General features: G+C 32.8%; 1 protein-coding gene across 2 annotated transcripts in view; it reads right to left on the reverse strand.

The window, feature by feature from the left end:
• Nucleotides 1-23649, reverse strand: part of LOC117107972 (peptidyl-prolyl cis-trans isomerase G-like) — a 35373-nt gene extending 11724 nt beyond the window's left edge. The window contains exons 1-7 of one of the 2 annotated variants that reach the window (XM_033249781.1): nt 23519-23649; nt 22542-22621; nt 20766-20840; nt 19380-19487; nt 18879-18923; nt 11382-11469; nt 7950-7979 (exon numbers count right to left, since the gene is read on the reverse strand). In XM_033249781.1, the coding sequence (XP_033105672.1) occupies nt 7950-7979; nt 11382-11469; nt 18879-18923; nt 19380-19487; nt 20766-20840; nt 22542-22605 (410 nt within the window). In that variant the 5' untranslated portion in view covers nt 22606-22621; nt 23519-23649. Of the gene's footprint in view, nt 1-7949; nt 7980-11381; nt 11470-14151; nt 14328-18878; nt 18924-19379; nt 19488-20765; nt 20841-22541; nt 22622-23518 lie in introns of those variants that run through there. The other variant, XM_033249782.1, reaches the window with a different exon arrangement.
• Between the last annotated feature and the right edge of the window lie 529 nt (nt 23650-24178).

Raw genomic sequence — 24178 nt, forward strand, 5'->3', positions numbered from 1 at the left:
GGATTCCGTAAAATATTTATGTTAAAATTACTTCTGTGTTCATTATAATTTTGTCTAAAGATTGATTGGTTCGTCTATAAAGCTAAGTCAGCGTAAAACTGAAAAATACTCAGATTTTGGATTGATTTTTCGAATAGTTAACCCTCGTTAACCCTAAAATGACTTAGATTATTATAATGCTCAATCATTTATTAATTAATATCTGTTAAAATTAGAATTGGCGAATTTTGACCAATTTATGGATTTTGAAGTTGAAATATACTATACTTTTAAAGGTCATGTAAATGTTCCATTAAATTCGAAACTTTTTTTGGTGGAAAATATTAATGTTTGATATTTTATGAGAGATAGATGTATCAGCTTCAAAATGGAAACGATTGCGCAGCCATAGTGATTGACTGTATGTAGTGCGCATCGAGAAAAGAAGGTGCTCTCCATTTCGCCATGTTCAATTTTTTGGTAAACTATGCCTGCTGAAAATTTGATGGCGGGGAACACATGGGACTTCAAAGGCATTGCACAAACGTTCTTCACGCGCTGCGGCAGCTTTGATCTTGGTTCATTTGCATAGCGCTGCGTGCGCGTAGCTTTTTCGAGTGATCTCCTTCTCAATAATACCTCCATGGTATAACGCAAGTATTCTCTAGTAAAATTACAATTAATTTCACCAACATTTTTTCGTTACGCTCTATTGCCAATAGCGGGAACCTTTCCAACCACTGTTCATTATTTAAAACTTGATCAGAGTAGCTCAGAAAAATATAAATTATATTGACCTTGAAAAACTCTAAAAAGCTACAGTAAACTAGCTTTTTCTCTGTGTAGTCAAAGATAGTGAATAGTGATTAAGTTATTCTTTTATTGTGGACTACTTTTGTTACAGTGCGCTTGTAACCGTCAAAGCAAAGACCCAAGTATGCCAAATATTATTTTTATTTACAACAGAACAAGACAGGTAGTTTTCACAGGAAGTAATTATTACTAGACATGCTTTGATTAAAATAATCAAAAAAACAGGAAAAGAGGAAGGCCAAGGAACATCTGGTGCAGGAGAATATGGCAGATGGCCCTGGATGCTAGAGGAAAGAGTCCATACTCAAAGGTATACTGTAGCTTAATAAAGGACACCAATTTTAGTACTTACCATAGGGTGCGTTCGAGCCATACACGCCTATTAAATTCCGTGTATATGACAGGTAAACGCACGGCTTTACACCACGGGAGGTCCCCGCATTCGAGCACAAACTTATCTTGTCTAACCGTGTAAAAATTTACCTCGGAAATACTCGTTTGAGGTCAGCGAGGCAATAGTATATCCCATCATGCCACGCAATATTTACGTTTCTAACCACGCTTCACGCACTTGTACTGTACTCCCCAGCGCAAATACTTCAGTTTATTGGTGACCTGTGTCACCATCAGCTTTCCCCTAAATTTTTCTTTGATCTTTGCAGTTATTTCTTTGTAAATACCGCTGTTTCGGCGGGTGCCGTCCAGTTGTCTTTGTATTCTGTCTCCCCCCACAATGAGAGAAGGTAACGTATCATGGGTTCGGTCCACACAGACATGTTGAAATGATGAAGATGATGCTATAACATTAACAACAGGTCAGCGAATGCATTTGTTTTTGCAAAACTGGACAGGCCTATGGTTTTCGCGCGTGTTGAATTGAATTCATGTTGACCGCCAGACGGTAGAGTCATTAAAACATGATTAATGGTCGCGATAATGGCCTCTGACAGCGATACACGGTTCTATAACCCTAAATTTGGTGGTCAAAATAGGCGAGCGTGTTCCAGATGTTTTTTACATCTTACCCCGTTCGAGCCACACATGGCATTTAACTCCCGTGTAAATACACGGACCTTGCACGGATATATTTCTGGCTCGAACGCACCCATAGACACTATGGTCTATGGTATTATTACTCTAGTAACTAGAATGTTGATGGAATGTGGATTGGTACAGATACTTTGCTAGAGATATACTGTACTGTACTACTGTAAGCAGGGGTCCATAGTCTTCCCGAAATCAGGACGGCTTACAGTACTCCCGCAAGCAACAAAGACTTTCCCGGAAAATAACCTTATCTCCCGCAAAATCATACATAGTGCATGATTTTACTACATTATCATCAATTGTCTTATGGAAGTCAGTGCCATGCGCAGCAAAATTAAATTAAATATGTTAAAGAAAACTCATTTAACCAGATCTAAGGGAGGGGATTTCTTCCAACTTGAGATCCCTAATTAATTATCTCTAAAATATGTGGAATGACCATGCTTGATAAACTTCTAATTTAATAAACAATGAAAAGAATTGGAAAACAATCTAGGCTAGATTTTTGCTTATTGCATAGCTGAAAGGTAGCAGAAGAGGTACAGTTTATATAATAGTAGTCCTTTAACATTTTTAGTATCAAATGAATCACTTTTTATACTTCAAGTTCATGGTTAAATCATGGAATCTTTATAATAGCCTGACCTACAAATTTTACCTGTTACCAGACTTGGTACAAATACAACAAAATATAAAAATTCCCTATTTGTCAAGAAATTAATATAAAATTAACAAACATAAAATAAATAACATTGACAAAAAAGAATCATCAAGAAACATTAAGAGAGGGGAACTTAGCAAAACGGTTAGTGATTAAATAGACTGTATATACCCTACCGGAAGCCTTTTGGAATTACACAATACAAATACAATTCAATGAATTAATTAACATACTATTACTTTACTCTGTATAATAAAACATACTGTAGAAGTAGAGGTGATTGGTATTTGCAGCTGGAGGAATGTACCTCATGAACTATTATTCATATAATTACATGTGTCAGCATTATAGTTGTTGCCAGTAAAAAGATTCTATTGTAAAATAGTGCAACGTATTATTTAATTTTTCATTTACTTTTGTTGGTTAATGTCTAATGTGGATAATTAAAAACAAAAATAACAAACAAAAAAACAGATGAAAAAGTACAACATACAAAAAATGCCTATAGAATGTTGCACTCGTTTATATAGATACAAAGGTTAAAGTATACAACTAAAAGTGAAACACGCTTAAAAAAATAAACCTAGCACAAGGCAAACAAGCAAGATGCCCTAAAGCATGATTGTAAAAAAACATGATATAACTCAATTGGTAAACATACTACAGAAATGACATTGGTTAATCATTAATTCATTTCCTAACTGAATGACATTTGCCCTCCAACATGGACAGAGTAAAATTGTCCACTACAACCTTCCTTTTACCAATCAGTTTTAATTAGAGATCCTTAATTAGAGTACTACTACTATTACATTTTTTTTAAACAGCATCCTGTCATCCTACATTGTACTGTAATTATATTACATGTACAATATAACTTTTGCCAGATTCTATGTTCACGAACATAAAATGTTCTAGAAAATGTAAAGTTTTATGAGAACATGTTATGAAACAACAACAAAACAAAATCATTGCATATTTACTGCGATACATGCTGCGTAGTTAAGGTTGCTCGGCATGGTTTTTCGTAAAAAATGTTTTCATCCAGTTTTTAAATTCTGTTGGACTACAATTATTTTTCGACTTCATGTGGGTAAATATTATAATTTATATTTACTGAAATTTAATCTAAATTATATTAATGCATATGTTGTTGCTAAACTTACCAATCAGCCATGTTTGTTTTGGTCACATGGATAACTTAACACTGATTAATGCACTCTGGTTTACGTTAATTTTTGTTGTCAACAAAAATAATAAAATAATACTCAACAAAAAATCTTAGTCAACGAAATGAACCAGTTGAATAAGCATACTCAATTTCATCTTAAGGAAGGCAAACCACCCAACAGCTTTATGAGTACACCAACATCACTCAATATAAATTAATTATCTAGATGTTTGATATGTTTTTTGATCTTGTTGCCAACTAATAACTTGTAAACTGCTATAAAAGCTTGGTATGATTCCAACTATCTAGAAAGTACAACAGTTCTTTTTCTAGTCAGCAGGCGATGCTTATCCAATCTGCTGTTAAAAATATTTAAGACTAACACTAAGATAAACACCTCAGATGGTTCCAGTTTTTTGCTTTAGAGGTGTGAAATAAATCAATAATGTGTCCTTGTAGATCATTGTTAATAAAATGAGTAAAAAAAAAACCAATGAAAACTCTTTCGTCTATATTTTTAAAAGAAAAGATGAACTCAACTTAGGCAATTTTTTCAATACTGTAGTACAATATGCTTCAAATCATAGTGAAAATTTTGCATTGCAAACCGGCTGTGAATGAGCAAATTTATTTCACTTTAAAAAAAAAATTTCACTGAAAAAAGAATTTTTTTTGAAAAAATGCATATGTATTACTCTAATTATTATACACCATGAAAAAGTATTGGCATACATTTTAGTTTTATGCAAAAGGGATTTAAAAAATGAGAAATAGAGACTATTTCTCATAAGAGATTACCATTCTCTATGAATTCTTCGTTACTAGTATAATAATTTAAAGCCAAAAAATTTCACTGAAAAAAGAATTGCAAACCGGCTGTGAATGAGCAAATTTATTTTACTTTAAGTTAAAGCCAAAAAATTTCACTGAAAAAAGAATTGCAAACCGGCTGTGAATGAGCAAATTTATTTTACTTTAAGTTAAAGCCAAAAAATTTCACTGAAAAAAGAATTGCAAACCGGCTGTGAATGAGCAAATTTATTTTACTTTAAGTTAAAGCCAAAAAATTTCACTGAAAAAAGAATTGCAAACCGGCTGTGAATGAGCAAATTTATTTTACTTTAAGTTAAAGCCAAAAAATTTCACTGAAAAAAGAATTGCAAACCGGCTGTGAATGAGCAAATTTATTTTACTTTAAGTTAAAGCCAAAAAATTTCACTGAAAAAAGAATTGCAAACCGGCTGTGAATGAGCAAATTTATTTTACTTTAAGTTAAAGCCAAAAAATTTCACTGAAAAAAGAATTGCAAACCAGCTGTGAATGAGCAAATTTATTTTACTTTAAGTTAAAGCCAAAAAATTTCACTGAAAAAAGAATTTTTTTTAAAAAATGCATATGTATTACTCTAATTATTATACACCATGAAAAAATATTGGCATACATTTTAGTTTTATGCAAAAGGGATTTAAAAAATGAGAAATAGAGACTATTTCTCATAAGAGATTACCATTTTCTCTATGAATTCTTCGTTACTAGTATAAAAATAGTGTAGTTTTATATAGCACACATATCCATCTAATATAAGATGCTCAGGGCGCTTGATATGTGGACTAGGAACTCGATCAATGACTTTCTTCGCCTCTAAGGGTCCCTTTGTGTCTGTGCTACCCGGTAACCCTGTACCAGCAACTCTCCTCGTCCACCACAGGACTGTCTATCCAGAACACCGAGGTATCCCCCTACTTGTCTCAAAGGATGTACTGAGTTCTTTATAGTGCACACAAGCCATTGTATACACTGGGCCTACGGTTTATAGTCCTTATCCGAGAAGACTTGTTCTACCACCAGTACCATAGACGAGCGTGCCGTTCGAAGCAGCGCCAATATTATGGCTATAGCTTGCGACGCCCCTGCTAACTGCTTGGCTATTCGACTCGCCATTTCAGAGGTTGTAGATCTTTTGTGTATATTTTATAGAGTCAATAAAGTGCGCCCTATCTAATGAGATTACAATAGTTTTGTATTTCACATCGCACACACTGCGATCAATCGAGTAGGCCGGATATTGTTCATGGAGATATACCTCCATGGTTTGTTAAATTGTCAAAATCTCGGTCATAATCATTTTTTTAAAACAAATTTGAAATAATTCCAATGAAATATTATATTTCACAAGTGTCAATACTAGCAACGGAAAATATCATGACGGCCGTTTTTATGTCTGATATTTAAACAGAATCTAAATTGAGGTAAGGCTAGGCCTAGACTAGCAGTGTTGAATAGGCTAATATTTCCGGCGCCTACTATATTTCTTCGCAGACCTATCGCAAAAAAATTAAACAAAAATTCATCCACGTTTATTTTTTGAGTGGAACACAAAGAAAAAAATCAAATTTCAGTCTTATTTTACATTTTTTTCATGTTTAGGAATATCTCAATTCAGTTAAACTAGCAATTTTGTATTATATTTATAAATCTTTATAACATATAAAAAAAATTAAATTTTTCCTAACAACTAAAATTTTGCCGGGAATGGGGCATTTAAGTTCAGCGCCAGAGTCATGGTGGGACCAAGAATCCTCTAATCTCCCTTGCAGCAGAGATTTTAAGGTCCTGATTTTTTAAATTGAGGTCTTTTAGACCTCAATATTTAAGAAATTTCCCAATTGTGATTGGCTGGGCAATTTAAAATAATGTTTACAGTCGAAGAGCATCAAGTAGCACATGATGCCACATACTGTACACCTTTGATTCTGTTGGATAGTACATAGAGCAAAGGAACTGTTTCTTTGCTCTATGGATAGTATACTGTAGAATTACACTGTGGAACAGTTGATAACAAGCTTTGTGACACCTGTGAAACTAATTTCATGGTCCTTGGAGATGAGTTTTTTTTTTTTTAAACATTGGTCAACTGATTAAATTCACTTCCTGGTGCAAATTCATCAGTGAATCACGAATAGCACACTAACTACATCACAGATTAAACGAGTAAAACATACAGCTATCATCTCAAGATACAAGATACAAAGGAAAGGCCTTAATGTAGTCTACCCTGTCCAACTTGCTCAATGATAAAACTAACCATCATGAGTCAAAACCATTAAAGGCTCATTCAATGACTATACTATAAATTAAAAGGAAAGATTTTTTTATACCTTGTTGTGAACCCATTGCCCGTAAATAATGGTGATTTTGAATAAAAATAAAATTTTCTTTTAAGGCAATTAGCGCACCCGTCGCCACAAAAAAAATGAAAATTGTAGAAAAAAATTAAAGTTTTTCTTTGATTTTATTACGCCTGCTGCTGCCTTGAAATCTCCAAAAATAAAATACAGTACAGGTATGTATATTTCTTCCTAACTATATAAACTTAAAGCATTTTTAACCATCCTATTACTACACTATTTACGTTCACCAATAAAATTTCACTTTTTATTTTCTCCTTTGTCTGGATGTTTTTGGCAAAATGATTTGCAAAAATAAAGAAAACAAAAAATTTATTAAAAAAATAAGAAGTTCGTAAAACAAGGTATAAAAAATTCTTCCCTATCCAACAAGAGCTTCCTCAGCCCCCCTAGCCTATAATTAATGATTGCTTCAATTTCTGGTATACAGTAATACAAAAGGTGCAACATCACTGGTTTCCTTGAACATCAAGGGCTGCTTCGATGGTATGATATTGCAAAGCACAATCTTTCCTATAGCTTTGTACTCCCAAATGGATAGCATCATGTCTGTACCTTGAGTACTATTTAACACTCCTTGTTGCATCGCAGTTGGAGTAAACAGTCATGATGCTGCCTGCAGGCACAAGATCATCTTGTCCAGAGGGGTTAAGGTAGACCAAAATACCAGGTAACCCCCTGTTGCCTTAACCAAAATGGAATTCCTCTTTGGCTGCCTGAACTTTCAAGAGCTACCTCAATGACTGCTATACAGTAACCATCAAGAGTCTCCTCAATTCCTGCCTTAACATCAAGGATATACTCATTATCTGTGGTCTGCTGTAATGTCCTCCAGGATGGCTACCCTTTACAATCATGGGCTACCTCATTGGTAGCTCTTCATTAAAGACTGTACCGATCATCACTGTGTCTCACAGTAGCCACTTTATAGCTTCAACGACAGCCATAACAATCAAGTTCTAACCACTGCTGCTTTAACAACCACTGGACTTATCCATAAAATCTGCTTTAAACATCAAATCATCTTGAGTTTGATTACTAATCAATAATTTACTTCAATTTAAATAAAACAATACTTCATTCAACTTACCCATCCAAGTGAGAAGATGGTTTTGTAGTTCTGTGTTGCATAAATTTCACAATGGCAAAGATGAAGGGTTTCATAGAAGAAAAAAAGAGAAGGAAAAGTATTAATTCTGACCCAAGCAACAATTCATGAAATATTAAAATATGTAATACCAGAGTTTTTTTCTCTAGTACTTTCTTGTACCAGTAATCCATACAGAGATGAATAATAATATTGTATTAATAAGGTACCGGAATACACTTGCATGGAAATTATTCTTTAAGGTTAACTCAAAACAAACCATGAAATTTAGCTGGACGTCTTTTTAGCAGCAAGCTTAAATTTCGTAAAGACATTAGATCGAACTAGTTTCTATTTATACTGTAATTTATCAATAATACAAACAAAATATTGGTAACTTAGGATACAAAACAGGTCGCACAAATGATACTACAGTGTTCAAGTAGAAAGCAATATTGAAGCTGTTTTGTATCCAGTGTTACAGTACATCAATTCAACTTACCACTATTATTACTACCTGGATAGATAAATATTAATAATTTTATCAATAAATCGAAAATACAAAGAAGTTTTTCACTTCCAATAAGTGATATAAAATTAAAGTTATGTTCACCAACTTCAGTGACTATATTTCAAGGCATTAATAACATGATCACAAGAATTTGTTTTTAAATAAAAAAAATATTGTCTGCATTAGGATTTGATACTTTTAAGCTTTGTCCAAATATCACATTTTCTCTGACAAAAAAAAAGTTGGTGTATGCACATATATAGTCATGATTTGCTTATACCGTATATGGTCATGATATGATGTCATCATGACCATATTTAGGCATATGTTTTTGTCAAACTCAATTTGACAGTCTGGATAGAAATTACCCTTAGATTACAGTACAATTTGGTTGCTCTTTTGAGTTGCTATGAGACCATGTTATTAGCTTGGCCTCAGAGCTCAGTTGGAATGAGCACCTAGCAGGAATTAGACTCTTATGTTCAAATTCTGATGAGTACAATACTTTTTTTTCCCAAAAAATATTTATTGTCACATCAATATGGAGGAGTTTCTCCATAAAAGTCGTTTCATATAAACAAATTCATTAATATATGCAATAACAGCCTACTAAATATTCCAATTTTTAAAAATAATGTTTTAAAAATGATCATAAATACATAATATTGAGTAATTATGTTGAATTTAAGTTTCAACCTTTGACCTTATAATCACTGCATGCTAATCAGTTACCTTGTTTGTCTTGGCAAGCAGCCAAATTCTGTAAATAATAGTCACATAGCAAAAAAAGACATTTCAGTGAACATATTAACATTAATATAAATAAATTTCATAAGAAATAAGTGATAAAACTATTCATGATGCACTTACTTACCTGCCAGCCACTAAAAAGGTAGGAAAGTATGATTAAAAAATTATCTTCGCATTTCAATCTCTTCTTTATAAAAAAGTAATTATACCATATGCTTTTTCATTCAAATAACTATTTGATGGTATCAGTAACAAGGCTCTGCATTTTGATAATACATGGAGGGGGCTTCGGGTAAATAAGCCTGAAAATACACAGTACTTTATATCCTTCCAGGTCTTATATCAAGCCTATTTTTGGACTTCTTGGTGCTTTGCAGTAAATGTGCATGTTCATTGGAACACGCAGAACATTAGCATGGATTTCCTTTTCATAAAAGGGGTGATCTTTTAAATGTACAAATCTCAATGAAAATGGAAGAATTAATATGCAAAGGGTTCCAGGAACAGATTATTCTATTATTCCTAAAGGGGTGTTTCAGCCTAGGGACTGTTCAAGTAAAGTATTCAAAAAACACCCTATTCACTATCTAATGGTACTGCATACACCCTATAGTTTTGCTGAATTTGTATATATTTGATTTTTGCTTTCTTTTTGCTCAATTTATGTGTTGGCTTTTTAAAGTATCATACTCGTTGATTGTTTCTATTCTGTACAGTGTAAGTGACGGACCACCCACCTTTGAATTCAAATTAAAATTTTAAAAAATAGAAGTTGGACAAAGCTTTGGGTTGCTATTCCAAGAGGTTGAACAAACCAGCTTCTTTTCTAATGCTAACAATATTTAGCATGATTTTGTTTGTCTCGCCCAGCCACTCGGAAGCAGCTATAAATTCTATGGGTGTGTTGACAACATATTCATAGTACATGTATGTAATCAACTACATTTAAGTTTTTAGGAAATGACTAGAAAAAAATTGAGCCTATCAATTTGGAACAGACTTTAGTGGACCATCACAATACATTTTTGATAAGAAATATTGAAATATTGGTGACATTAATGAATCAACAGGATATGTTAAATAGTTGTATGACTAGGTTTCAATTTTATTTCTAACTCTTGAATAAGCTTTAGCTATGCACTGTGGTGTGTGGATTTTAATATAAAATAAAGTAAAGACCAAGAATCATCAATCACAGGTGGTGAAGTTGATTTGAATAATAATGATAATGATGATTAAGTTAATGTATTGTATGTTAGCATGCATAGCAAGGGAATACTGTATAATAAGCTATGTCAGAAATATTACGATACAGAAATAAAGTATTAAACTGTGCCAAATTTCTATTGATGAAAGGGGTAATTTTTAAGGTGTTTAAAGAGAGTACAAAACATACTATTTCTTGTGACCCCCCTCCTACCCTCAACATTCACAGAACAGACTGAAGATTGTAATCATTCTGATATTATTTTTGTCATTTTCATAAATGTGTAAACACAATTAGCCCCACCCCCAGCGTACATATGTTTTACACTATCTTAAAAAATAACAGAAACAATGAATGGCCCCTAAATTACAAAAAGGAATTCAGTTTTAGATTCTGGAATCGCGCCAACAATAATGCTCTGGTATTTACAATGTATAGGTAACAGTTTTTCAAGGCTGCACTGGGGCAAAATAATTGCACTTCATTGCCTTCTGGCTTACAAAACATTCAGTATTTTCTACTCAAGGCTGTTCACATCATTTTATGCAGCTTTTCAATTAATTTTGACCCCTTTTTTCAGAAAGTACTATATTATGTTGTTGAAACTTTAAAGGAATTTAAGTTATTGACAAAGGAGCACAGACAAAGCCAATCCAACTATCACTTCCCTACTGAGGGATCCAAAAACCTCCACCTTTGAGGAGATTAAATATAATATTACCTAATATTAGATTCATTAAAAATGTGAAATATTTGAAACTTCCTACTCCTACTATACATACAATAAGACAGGTGTTTTGTCTCTTTGGATTACAGTGCCCTAAGTATAAAATGCCTGATATTTTAACAACTTCAATTAACAGTACAATATAGTACAGTATATTTATCAAAACCACTATATATTTACAGCTTTTACAGCATAACTGATTATTATAATATTGTTGTTGAAATAACATAAATAACTTACATGAAGAACTGTGATCCATTTGTGTCCTTGCCACGGTTGGCCATGGAGAGGAGGAAAGGTTGGTCATGTTTTAACTCTAAATTTTCATCTATGAAAATATGAAAAATTAATATACAGAATTAAGTTAATTATGTGACCATATAAATATTTTTCTGGGAAAGGAACTTGAGACCAAAAGAAAAAACATATTGATAGAATTACCTATAAGCTTGGATAAATGAATGAGATATTGGCTATGGTCACACTAGAGTTTCAAGTCTGGCTTGACTCACCGTGGGTGAGATTTTCGTAATGTGACCGCATCTGCACCGACTCGCGTCTGGCGTGACCTCGATCTCAATCTACCTATCTCGATCCCGGCTCAGCACCCATATTGACCCTGGATTGACGAGATTGACATTTCCTCGTTGGTTGTCAACCAATCACAGTCGATGACAACTAGTATGACCGACCCAGAATTTCGAGCCAGGCTTGAAATCTCACCCGCGGTGAGTCAAGCCAGGCTTGAGACGCTAGTGTGACCGTAGCCATTGGTAATATCTAACATTGTATAAAGTTCTAATTCCTCCTCATTGTGTAGAAACAACCTTGACATAAATGTAACCAGACTTCCCACGATGCCCTGCTGTGCATTAGAATCAGCAATTTGGTGGCACTGTCGAACTCTTCACACCTCATTTCCAAGGGAACTACGGAGTAATCTAGTGCGCACTTCTACGGCACTTAAAGAGAATGCTTACATAGGTGGCGCTTCCCAAAGGGTGGTGCAATTAAAAGGTCACAGTATGACCTCTGTTGGGGTCTTCATGCACATATGATTGTGTACTAATCAGAGAAAGTTGTCATGTGTCAGATACTGTAAGTTAAATACAATCATGATTCAATCTCATTTTTCTAATCTAATTATTATGGCAACAAGGTGCAAAAAACCCAAGAAATGTATGTAATAATCAAATGCAATATGAATCAGATGGAAGATGTGAACGCTTAACTACCACCTGTTTTCCAACAAATAACTGATAATATGATTTTTTTGATTGTCAAATCTAACATCTTACAGCACATAACTCACAAATTGTATTTCATTTTCAACTATTCACAAACTTATAATGCTTAATTTACATTTTAAAAAACCAAGTAATTCAACTACATTTTTTAATATATATTATACAGTAAGTCTATGTTTTTCAAGTAGAAGATCAACTTGTAGAAATTTAATTTTTATGTGCAAATTGAATGTTATCAAGTTTTGTATCACCCAAATTGCATTGACAAATTAAATACATAAATAAAATACAATTCAAATTTGAGGGATTTCTTTGTTATATCATACAGTAGTCTATAAAAAAAGTAATTTCTTCACTCCTCTAAAGTTTGTGGAAATTGGAAGACAACTCAAATTACAATTACCATAATTACTTCATTTACCATGACAACAAAGTTTCAAGGACAAAACCAGGCTATTAAGTCAAGCATTACCATGCATATAAAAAATTATTTCTACCTCCATGGACAATATGTAAAAGTCCTGGAAAACAATATAATTCAAGAAAAACTAACCCTCACTTTCACAGACAAGATAAAAAAAAAATTCTGGATTATCAAATGTTTACTGTATTTTGTAATTTAACTTATAATTTAATTATGTTGCTATAAAGATTTTAGTGTTCTTTCTTGTACTATATTCAAATGATAGCCTACACGAGAAAAGGCTGTTATGTAATTGAGCATTAAGTTGGGGGAGGGTGTACACCCGGTGGGCGTATACTTAAAAGACTGTGGTAGAACTTTTCTATGTTATATTAGTTTTTAAAACATCTATATTACAGTATAATGTTAATTATATTTTGACGTATCTTAACACGTTTTTTTTTGTGCATGTTTAAAGTGGTATGACTCCCGCAAATGTCCTCATCTCTACCGTTTACAAATTTATAAACTTTAATATAGCATTTACCGGAATATGCTTTTATTTTTAGCTTTTAGAGTTACAATAAACTGATAATTTGATGTACTGGTAGATGTTTTTTTTAAAATTATGTAATGATTTTTCCTCACCTTGTATTATACCAAATAGAGAATACTTTATACCTCTCTGAATATACCAACTAGTCATTCAGTATGCCTAAGTGGAAAGAGGTTTATTCTACCAAGGTTTTGACTTAATTCTTTTGTTCAATTTTTATGGTTCAAATTTATTGGTTTTGCGCAAATTTCCTGTTGTGTTTTTATGAATTTGCCTAGGCATAATATCAGAACTGTGAGACAGAGAAATTGGCAGTGATATACTCGTCCATGATACAGGAAATGACGCTAAGTCAAACAACGCCCTACTGTACAGCATGGCAACTGCACGAGACAAGGCCGAATCTAGCAACTTGCAAACAAATTCAATACAGGGTATACCTGTACTGAAGCAATTACTGATCCACATATGTATCCAGCATACATTGGTGTAAAATGCTGTAAACAAGGGCATTACCCATAAACATACTGGTCACAACAATAAACTCAATTTAAAACTTGTGATACTTATAAATGTGAAATTTTAAACAGAAAATAGGTTTAAGTATCAGACTCTGCATCTCAAAAATAAGGCCACTTTCTGCTATAATTTTGCACACATTTATGTCTCAATAATTTTACGGTAATAGGTTACACAGTGGAACATCTGCCTGCACACCTATCTTGAATGACTTACACAATTTTTGTAAAAGTTCTTACTGAAATTTCTGGGCAAAAATAAAGTGAAATGCTTAAAGTTACATACCACTGCAACTGTTGAGAAACATAATGGTAAATAATCACTAACAATTGCAAAATCAAGTAAATATTCCATCACATATGTAATCTGGTAGAACATTCCTTTCCTAATAATAGCTCCATGTTTAAAAAAAGTAAGTAAACCCAAAAAAGGCCTTCAGGCTTGTGTACCTGCTCTGGTACTGATAGTGATACTTAACCAGTGGCCTTGGTGAGAAGTAAGAAAACTTCAGGATGATAATTTGGGTTATTCTATTTTGTTTGTAGGGGTACACTGTAGTTAAATACCAGATACATTGTAGTTGTCATGTGATAGCTATATTGAAGCCATGTGTACAAACAAGGTCATGCTGCCAAAATAATAATTTGCCAAAATTAAAAATCATAACATTGAATTGCTCTTGTCCAGGGACATGCGAACACTACAGGGAATTAATGGTCAGGCGTAGCTCATTAGCAAGTTGCTGCAAGCTGGGACTAAAAAAAAAAAAAGAAATGTGACGACAGCCCAGGGACTGTACTGTACAGTATGGTCAAGATTAAAGATGAGCATAATTCATCATTCTGCGCATCTTTTTGCTGTGTTTGTTGATCTTATTATTGCTATCCTGTCATTTTTTATAAGATTAAAGATCAATGAAACTTTCCTACTTTTTCTACGTCTTTAAAGAAACAAAATGGGTGTTAAAGAAAAAAAAAAAACGGTTGATAAGTACAGATTTGAATATTCAAAATCTGGGGTGAAAAAGCATAACCACCTATTTTCCCAAGTTTTTAAACATTCAAAAATCTGTACTTCACTAAATATTTCAAGTTTTCACCAAACACTCTTTTTTAGTCTTAGAAAAATCAGTTGTGTTGTACAAAAATTGTTTTCTTCCGGAGCCTGGCTTTAAAAAAATATTTTTTTTTTTTTTCTTGTTGTTCCATACTAATTTAATTCAATAATTTCCTGATATTGATATTATTATTTGCAGTCCTTCGTAATTTAAGAAAATCATTGACGATGTTGATTAGTTTCCTTATCTGTACAGAAGTTTCCTGTTCAAAATGGCAGCTGTAAGGAGATTGAACAACTTGACGGGTAACAGTAGACGACGGCTTTTAAGGCATGTCTACTTTCACATCGCACCAGCTCAATTATCTTCAAGCTAGTGTCCTAAATTTTCTAGGATGTCTAAAACTTGTGATATCATCACTAAAAACACTTTATTTTTTAACAAATTAACTAGGTTACTAGGTTAGGGACTAGCCTAGACAAGATACATACATCTAGGCCATAAGTTGACAGCCAACTAATTTTTTATAAATTCTATTCACATAAATTGTCATCTTTGGATACAAATAATTTATTCATTTATTATTATTAACTTTAAATGATCATACAGATTTCGTAATATATATTTTATTTCAATTGTAAACAAAACATTATCTATGGAAAATATTTTGTTTACAATTGAAATAAAATATAGTATTAGTATTGCTTAATTTAATATAGTAGTTTAGTATTGCTTTAGTATATTATTGCTTAATTTAATGCTTAAATTATTAAAGTTTAATTAACAGTATATCAAAAACACAAGAGGTATTTTTTTTCAATGATGTGCTAATGCTATATAAACCCAACTATATTATTATTTATTATCCATCCTGTTATTTAATCTCAATACATTTGGCAATCTTGAACAGGAAACTTCAGTACATCTTTTTAATATTTGATTTTTACTTCTTTTTTTGTTTTTTCATTTTTGTGTGTAATTTTAGCTAATTTTAGTGCTCTGAGAAATTATTATAGGGTGCTATATTAAAAACCTATATATTATTATTATTATTATGAGGAAACTAAATATCTGTGCATTTCTTTTTTAAATTCATTTTTTTTTCATGTCAATTTAAAAACAGTTTTCTTTAAATTTGTATTCATTGATAGTTAATAACTAACGTAATTTATAGATTTTATATTTTTCTTATAGTATTTTTTATATTAACCTACCTATTTATATATTTCTATGTATTGCTTGAGGGCCTCTTAGTGTCAGCTTTGCTGTAATACCCCCATTACGAAATATTATAAATTTTATTTTTTTAAATTTTGAAATAAATAAGAAATAAATAAATATTATTTTACATCAAGTTATTAATCATGTAACGAAATAAATTCAAGGGATTACAGCTGGACAATCATTGCTTATTCAATTTGGGCAAAACCATGGGCAAAGCAAGCATTATTTGTAAACCAGCAGTCAATAAATCAAGTCTAACAGAGCTGCTGACAGTTGGTTTGATTGACTTCTGCAGCCTGACAAATTGAACAAACTCAAACCAAGACATGAATTAACAGAAACCAAGACATGAATTAAATTAGGAGTCCAGTAAACAATTCCATCACTGTTTTCACAGAGACATAAACTTCAATTTCGACCGAAACAACGTTTTAAGAAAAATGTGTTTGAAGTGAACCATAAAACCGTAAATTTCACTATCAAGATATCAAAATTTTGAATATTTTTTACATATTTTTAAAGATAAAGCATTATAACAATTCAAATGTTCAAATCATTTTTTCTTTTCTTAACTTTAATAAACTGTTAATTAGCACGAAAATTTGTTGTCTGTTCGTTAAAAAGATCAGAATACACACAGCATATGTTGTTTACATGTAGAGTGAAGTTTGTGTCTCTTTGTGAAAATGGAATGCACTGTACATGCTCTGTTGTTAAAACACAAACTGTAGTTTAGTTTCATCATCGTAGTCAAGGGTGATTTACAGGCCTACAAAGGCAGTTTATCCTGCTTATCATTATGTTTTTACTATTAGAATAACCACACTTGATGCATGTGTATAGACCCTAGTCAAGTTATACAGCAAGACGAATACTGCTATGCCTAGGTATGTTATAGGGAAATCTAATCTTCACATCTAGCCCTAACCAAGCTACAGTAAGCCATTCTAGAAAATCAAAATGATTGCAACGCTGCACCTTTTGATAACCCACTGAAAGTTTGTTTCTGCTTTTGAAAACGAAAAATCCATTTTTCTTAGTTTGTGCATGTTGGCATGTTAGTATAATTAAATAAATAATATAGCTTCACTCTTAAAAACTAGCTGGAAAGAAAGCGTTCGATGTACATAATCGAAATGTCAAGAAAAAAAAAATTTTAAATTTAAACATACAGCTGTTTAAAGAACAGTATTTAAAGAAATCAGCCTTCAAAGTTTACGATTTCAGATATTTCTCAGGCCAACACCAAATTGTTAAAACATGTTGTTTTAATGTTGAAAATGGGGAAAACAACAACATAGCATGATGTACATATACATGAAATCACTGAAATAAAATAGATTTAAAAAATGTTGACATTTCAACATGTATTGGCCATTATTTCCGAAACATGATTTGCGAGGAGTGACTGGTTTGGCTTGTCTTCACCACAATTATTGATCTATAGCTACATATCTTTGTCAGCATTGAGCCATACAAATATAGACAATATTTAATAACATAAAAAATAATTTAGCTTAAAATATAATCACAGTAAAGTATGGTTTCAATTAAATATTTAGTTCATTATTGTTGACTTAAGAGTAAAAAGAGAAATCGTGAAACATTTTAATGAATTGTAATTACAAAAAATAATGTAATATAATGAAAATGAAGAATAATAAAAATAATAACTGGGAAAGGTGGTTTGGCACAGCTGTTAAGGTTGTGGTTATTAATATGCAGACCATTCTTGGCCGACGATGCTGAAATACCCCAGCTCGCTTTGTTGACAGACTATTAAAGTGGTTCACGCTAGATGTTTAATTTAAGTGCAAGCATTTTATGGCTTGTATACCTCATACATAGATTCTACGAGGCCTAAAAAAGTACTTACTTCCTAGCCTAGCCTAGAGAGAAGTCGGACTAGCTACTACAGTACACTAGCCTAGATAGGCGATCAAAGTGTGTGTCTATCTAGCCTAGCTCTTCTTTGCTGATTTCCTCAATTTCAACAGCACCCACCGTCTTGCAATATTTGTCAAATATTGACAAGACATACTTAATTTGTCTTTTGGTGGTTTTGCTATCGGCTTCATCAAGAAGTAATGGTAGGCCTAGGATAGTCCTTCTTATCCAGTAGCTCAAACTGACTAGGGCCTTATCCTAGACTCCATATTTGTTTATCGTCTACTCACTGCTCCATGGCGCGGCCAAGGCCAATCTCTTTCATCGTAGAGGTCGCAGTTCCCTTTATAGTCAGAGAGCTACATTATGTGGGGCCTAGATATTGCACATCGCGACAGGTCAAAAAAGTAGTATTTTTGAGGGGAATAGTACTTTCTATTGCCCCGCTTCTTAACCTATCAGATGCCTAGAATCTATGTATGAGTTATACAAAATTGTCTATTATACTGTACTTTCACGAAAACAAGGACAGTATTTGTTTATTCCTTTTAACATGAACATTAAAGCAAGTGTACACTTTCTTTACAATACCTGTTATGTACTAATTTGTTTACAGTACATACCTAAAATTGAACAAAATCAGCATTTACCTTGTTCATAGCAAATATACTTTTGTGAAGCTTGACACTATACTCTAACATACAAAAAACCATTCACTTTTAGTAAAATTATTAATTAAAGGAACTTATAAAACTAGAGCCAATAGTATTTCCTGCCTACCACTTTCAGGGAAAATAAAAAAAAAAGAAAAAAGAAATTGCAAGTTATCCTGATGTTGTCTCACCTTTGAAAGTGCTACCATAAACAGACTCCCCTCCAGTCCCATTTCCTATGGATCACAAAAACAAAAAAAGCAAACATGTTAATGCATATTAAAAAATATCAATTTGATTACCATAAAAACAAAAATAAAACAAAAATAACTCACTGATAAATCATAATGGATTTGCAGTTCTTATATATTTTTTGATGCATCGGTGAAGCTCTTACAGTATTCTAGAACGGCCAGTGGCAGCACCAGATTTGATTCAAACATAATCAATCGTAGTGTTAAGTTTTCATTGTTGAAAATGAATCTTTTTTTCTGTTATTGCTAGTCTATATATCACTTCCACATTGAAGATAAACTTTACAGCATTGCATTTTAAAATCTGGATTAAATTGATGAATCAAAGGAAAACATTAGAAATGTAAAACTCTCAGATCGCCTTAGATTATAAACAATTGATCTTATTTTTAATTGAATTAATTGATTGATTAATTAATTAATTAATTATAAGCTTACCTGCACTAAAATCACCACCCTGGATGATAAAATCCTTGACTATTCTATGAATAGGGGTGTCCTTGTAATGGAGGGGTTTGCCCGTATTTTTTCCAAGTCCTTTTTCACCTAGACAAAAGCGAGAATATCTTATCAAAATGGTCAATCAATAGAGTCATTTATCACCAAGAATAAGCAATGGAATATGCCAAAGACATCTGGTCTACAGATACATAAACTTACATTAAAAATCATTGTTTATTTTTAAATGAACATTAACATTTTATACACAACCCCCACTGAGATTTGATTGGAAGATCACGTGTCACATGTGACTAAACTAATCGTTCCACACAATTAGTGAAACTGCATTGCACATCTGACTACATATATCGTTAATTTATTCATTCATTCACTCATTTTGCTGATCAAACATAGTGATCTGATTAGAAGTAAATGTAAGATGGTGAAACGCCACCTTTGACATTTTCACCCTATGAGGATAGATGGTCTGCTGCCCATACAGTAGCACAATGCATTAGACAGTGAATGTTGTATAAAGCAAACAATAAGTGTACAGTAGAACCTCATTCTTATGTACAGCACCGGACCGGAGGGTGTACGTAAATCCAGAAATTCGTAAAATCAAGGTTGGGTTAATTTGTGGTGAATTTTGACTCAATAAGTATGTACAACTCAATAAACATATATTTTGAACTGACAATGTTACCTACGGTACATAAAATACAATATAATAATGTGTAGTCCTACAAATAAAACCATGTGTTTGGTGATTTTATTCATCCCTTTTCGATGTCATAATAAAGTGCCTAGTGTATTAATTCATCACTTTACAGTATATCTCTATTTAATTATTAATAATAATAATAATAATAATAATAACTTCATTTAATAAAGTGCAAAACAATATCCATTAAAAATGTTCATCGGTGCTGTACAGAATTTAAAAATATTCATAGACCAATACACTTTAAACATATAAGATATATACATTAAAAGCTATATTAAAAACATTAAAACATTGTAAAATTACCTATACACCCAGGAATTCCCCATGGCTATTGTAAACAACAGAGCTGCGGTATTGTCTGGGTATGTACACTGGGCTAGACAAACAACTAGCGTTTGTGTGCAAAATTATGCCTACCCTGCTTAGTAAACTGTGTGTTGAAAATTCTATCAAACTTAGAGGTTGATTACATTTGATGCATTTAAATAAGTAATTAAATCCTTTCAGAATCAGATAGTATATACTTTAAAAAAAGAATGTGTAGATAGCCCAGTGGCTGTCAGAGAAACTGAAAAGTTAGAACAGATATTATATTATATAATAATAGATAACCACAGATATTATATTATATAATAATAGATAACCATAAAATATACCTGTACATAGTGCTCTGAAGTTCTCACAGGTGATAGGGCAAATGTCAGCATACAGTTCAAATACTACTCTCCCGACTGCAAAATCAAAACAGGGAAAAGGTATCAAAACAAAGTAACAAAATACATGGTATTCAGTGCTGTAGAGCCGATGTCTTTTGCTCACCTTTTAATTTTAGTGATTTCCGTTAATGAGACAATCGCAAAAATCAGGGCTCACAAAATTCTTGAAAAGGTAAAGAATAATTATGTCCTCTATAACATTGTTAGGAATTACAAAATTAATATGACTTCCAAATCTCCTGAATGTAACAGGAGTGGACCATATTTGGGGATCATTTAAGTGTTCAATAAACATTCATAGAAACTGTTGAAGAATCAATTAAATGGTAATGCAAGACAAACTAATATTTAAATATCGATTCACAATAGGCTAAGGAAATCGTTCCATGGATAGACCAACCTAATCTTCCATGACACTAATAGGCTGTGGTGGTTTAGCCAAGGTTTAGCTGGGCCTAGCAGCAGCTCTCTGCAAACTTTAGCTGGCATCTCTCCGTAATTTGTAGCAAATTAGTAAACAAACATTGATATTAATTAGAGGCTTATAAGGTATTTTTGTATAATTTAAAAACAGAAACGGTTCCTATTTTTTTCGACCTTCCTGACTTCCAAACATGTGGTTTTGGTACCTGTAGCGTTGAATGATGGGTAATTGCTGATGTCATCTTCTAAAAATAGAGCAGCTTGCTACCGTAATCGTTTTTTGACAGTGAAAAACAAATAATATAGATGCTTATTGAATATCCGAACAGTGATTTATTCTTAAAAGGATAAAAAATTGATGTTACCATACATTTATACTCAAACTAGCTGATCCGATTTAAAGTGCATTTAGACCGCAGGTAACCATAAGACAGAGTAGGATAATGCATTTTTAATGACCTTTGTAATTCGTTTTTCTTATAATAAATAAAAATAGCAAAAATTAGATGAATAAATCTAGCGATGACGTCATCTGCTGAACGTTCGTAAAATAGAAGGTTCGTAAATGGGAAGTTTGTAAATGGGAAGGTCGACTGTCATTATTTTAGGCCTAGGTAATAGGCCTACAAAGCATAGGTGTGTTTGCACTGTATACATACACTCAAATCAATAAAAGTAAAGTTTATCAAAATGTTCATCAGTTGTTGGGCACTGACACCAGAGCCTCACTGCTGTTCTTGTTCTCGTTCTTATTACCAAAAACTTTAAAAGCATCCAGCGTCGCCAGATTTTAACATAAGTGCAGGAAATTTTGTATACATAAACTAGAGGTGATTTCCAACAAACGTTCATTGCCAATTTTTTAAGTTGGACCCCAGGGTTCCCCCTACACCTACAAAACAAAACAGGGGTTTCAGCAAGGACTGTACATTACTGCCATTACCACTAATAGGGCACGTCACATGGATGGCACGGTTGGTTAAGGATGTGTTCTAAAGAACATAAGGTTGTGAGTTCGAATTGCGTCTTGGTATTCAATTTTTTTTTTTCAAAATTTAAGAATTTTTTTTTGTTTTTTCAATTTTAAGATATTTTATTTTTGTACAAATGAACATTTTAAATATTAATTTTTTTTGTACAAATAAACATCCTAATAATTTAAAAATTTCTATCTTATTAGCTTTTCCAAAAAACCCAATATAATAACTAGCACCTGTACCGTATTTATGCGTGAATGAACGCGTGAACCGGTTGCTCTCATTAATTAGAAAACAAGATCTACTCAGTTCTTACCAGTATTTCCATTGACAGTGAAGTCAAAGAAACAGCGAGGGCGGTGTTGGCCTTCCAGTGACATCCTATCCTAGTTCGGCCTGTAAGAGAAAAAAAATGAAAACATAGTTTATAAATGAATATCTTTAAAGTACTGTTACAGTCATAGTAAATATAATAGTACAATTCTCTGCAAGTGCATTTCTATGATAATGCATGCTCTTTTTAAAAAACCTCTGCTGAAAACTTGAAGAGTATAGATTGGCAAGAGGTCTGACTACTCTGATTTGTATGCACGCAATGAAACAAACAAATGGTGTACTACCATGAGGTAGGGGTGCCCTATTATAATTCTCTACACACAGCACGTATTCGATAAAAACTATTTTTACATGTGTATACACTCTTGTTTGAAGGATGCTCTCTAATCTAAATTTGTGGTAGCCCTTTTCGAGACAGTATTTTTTCTGTACTCTTTGCCGTAGGCTAGAGGTATATCTTCAGTGGCCTACTGTATAAGAGACTTATTTCGGTCCTATAATATTATATAACTTCATCATATAACATCAACAAACAACAACAATATGGGCTGAAATGGTTTTGCCTATATAAATAATAGCCTAGATCAGCCCAGTTTGAAAGTGGGACCGATCGTCTGTAATTCGCAGGCCTTACTTACAGTCTAGTTTAGCCTAGCCAAAAAGACGCTAATCACTCAGCATGTGTAAGCCCTTACTAGGCGCTACTGCAAGTACTAGGCCTAGCCCAGGCCTAGCCTAGGCCTAGCTGGGCTGTCTAGCAGCAGATAGTATTATAGGCCTGGAGCCTGGAGGCCCAGGGCCAAGCTAGCTAGTAGTACAGTAAGCTAGCCTAGGTTAGGCCTAGTATAGTAGGGCCCTAGTGTTGGTAGGCTACGTTTCAGACCATATCATTGTTTGAAAACACAATTAAGCTACTAATTAGCTTTTATAAATATTAAAAGAATGCAGAAAACGTACAATATACCACCAATTCCTACGGAATGGAGCCTCAACTAGGAATTACAAACAACAGCGTACACACAGTGCGCATGCCATGGCCAGCAGGGTTGCCAGATAGTCGACACAGGCTTCACGGCCGCAAACACACGCCATCTCACGGCCAAATTCGGCCAATTTTTTTTTCGATATCGGCCAAAATTCGGTCAGATTTTAATCCGATTAGAAGACAACAGTGGGTACATTCATTTGAAATTCTACAAAAATTATACGAAAATCAAATGATATACACAGAACAATGTTAAAAATAAATAGCCTATATTCTTTAGTTGCTGGCATGCAGGCCAATTCAGAGGAAAATCCAGAGATGTCCGAAAGGGGGAGGCGTTTGGGCGATCAATTTTTCTTTCTTTGTTTTTAATTTTTTTTTTATTAATTTTTTTTTACCACCCTTAAATCCACCTCTGCTATTTAAAATCACAATATTAAGATTGGTCTAAATTTGATTTAAAAGTATTAAATATTAATGTACATTGTAGTCGATCTATAGCAAAAATTTTAAGGGCCTGTTATTGGCAAATCCGTGGCTATCATTAATTAGAATGAATTAAGTTACATAGTTAGGTAACACAAACTGGCGTTAAAACAAACCTATGAAAACTTTAATAAATACTTTTTATA

Source organism: Anneissia japonica, unplaced genomic scaffold (genome assembly GCF_011630105.1).
Source record: "Anneissia japonica isolate Jap-2015-1 unplaced genomic scaffold, ASM1163010v1 scaffold287960_len3192837_cov198, whole genome shotgun sequence".
NCBI classification, from domain to species: Eukaryota; Metazoa; Echinodermata; class Crinoidea; order Comatulida; family Comatulidae; genus Anneissia; species Anneissia japonica.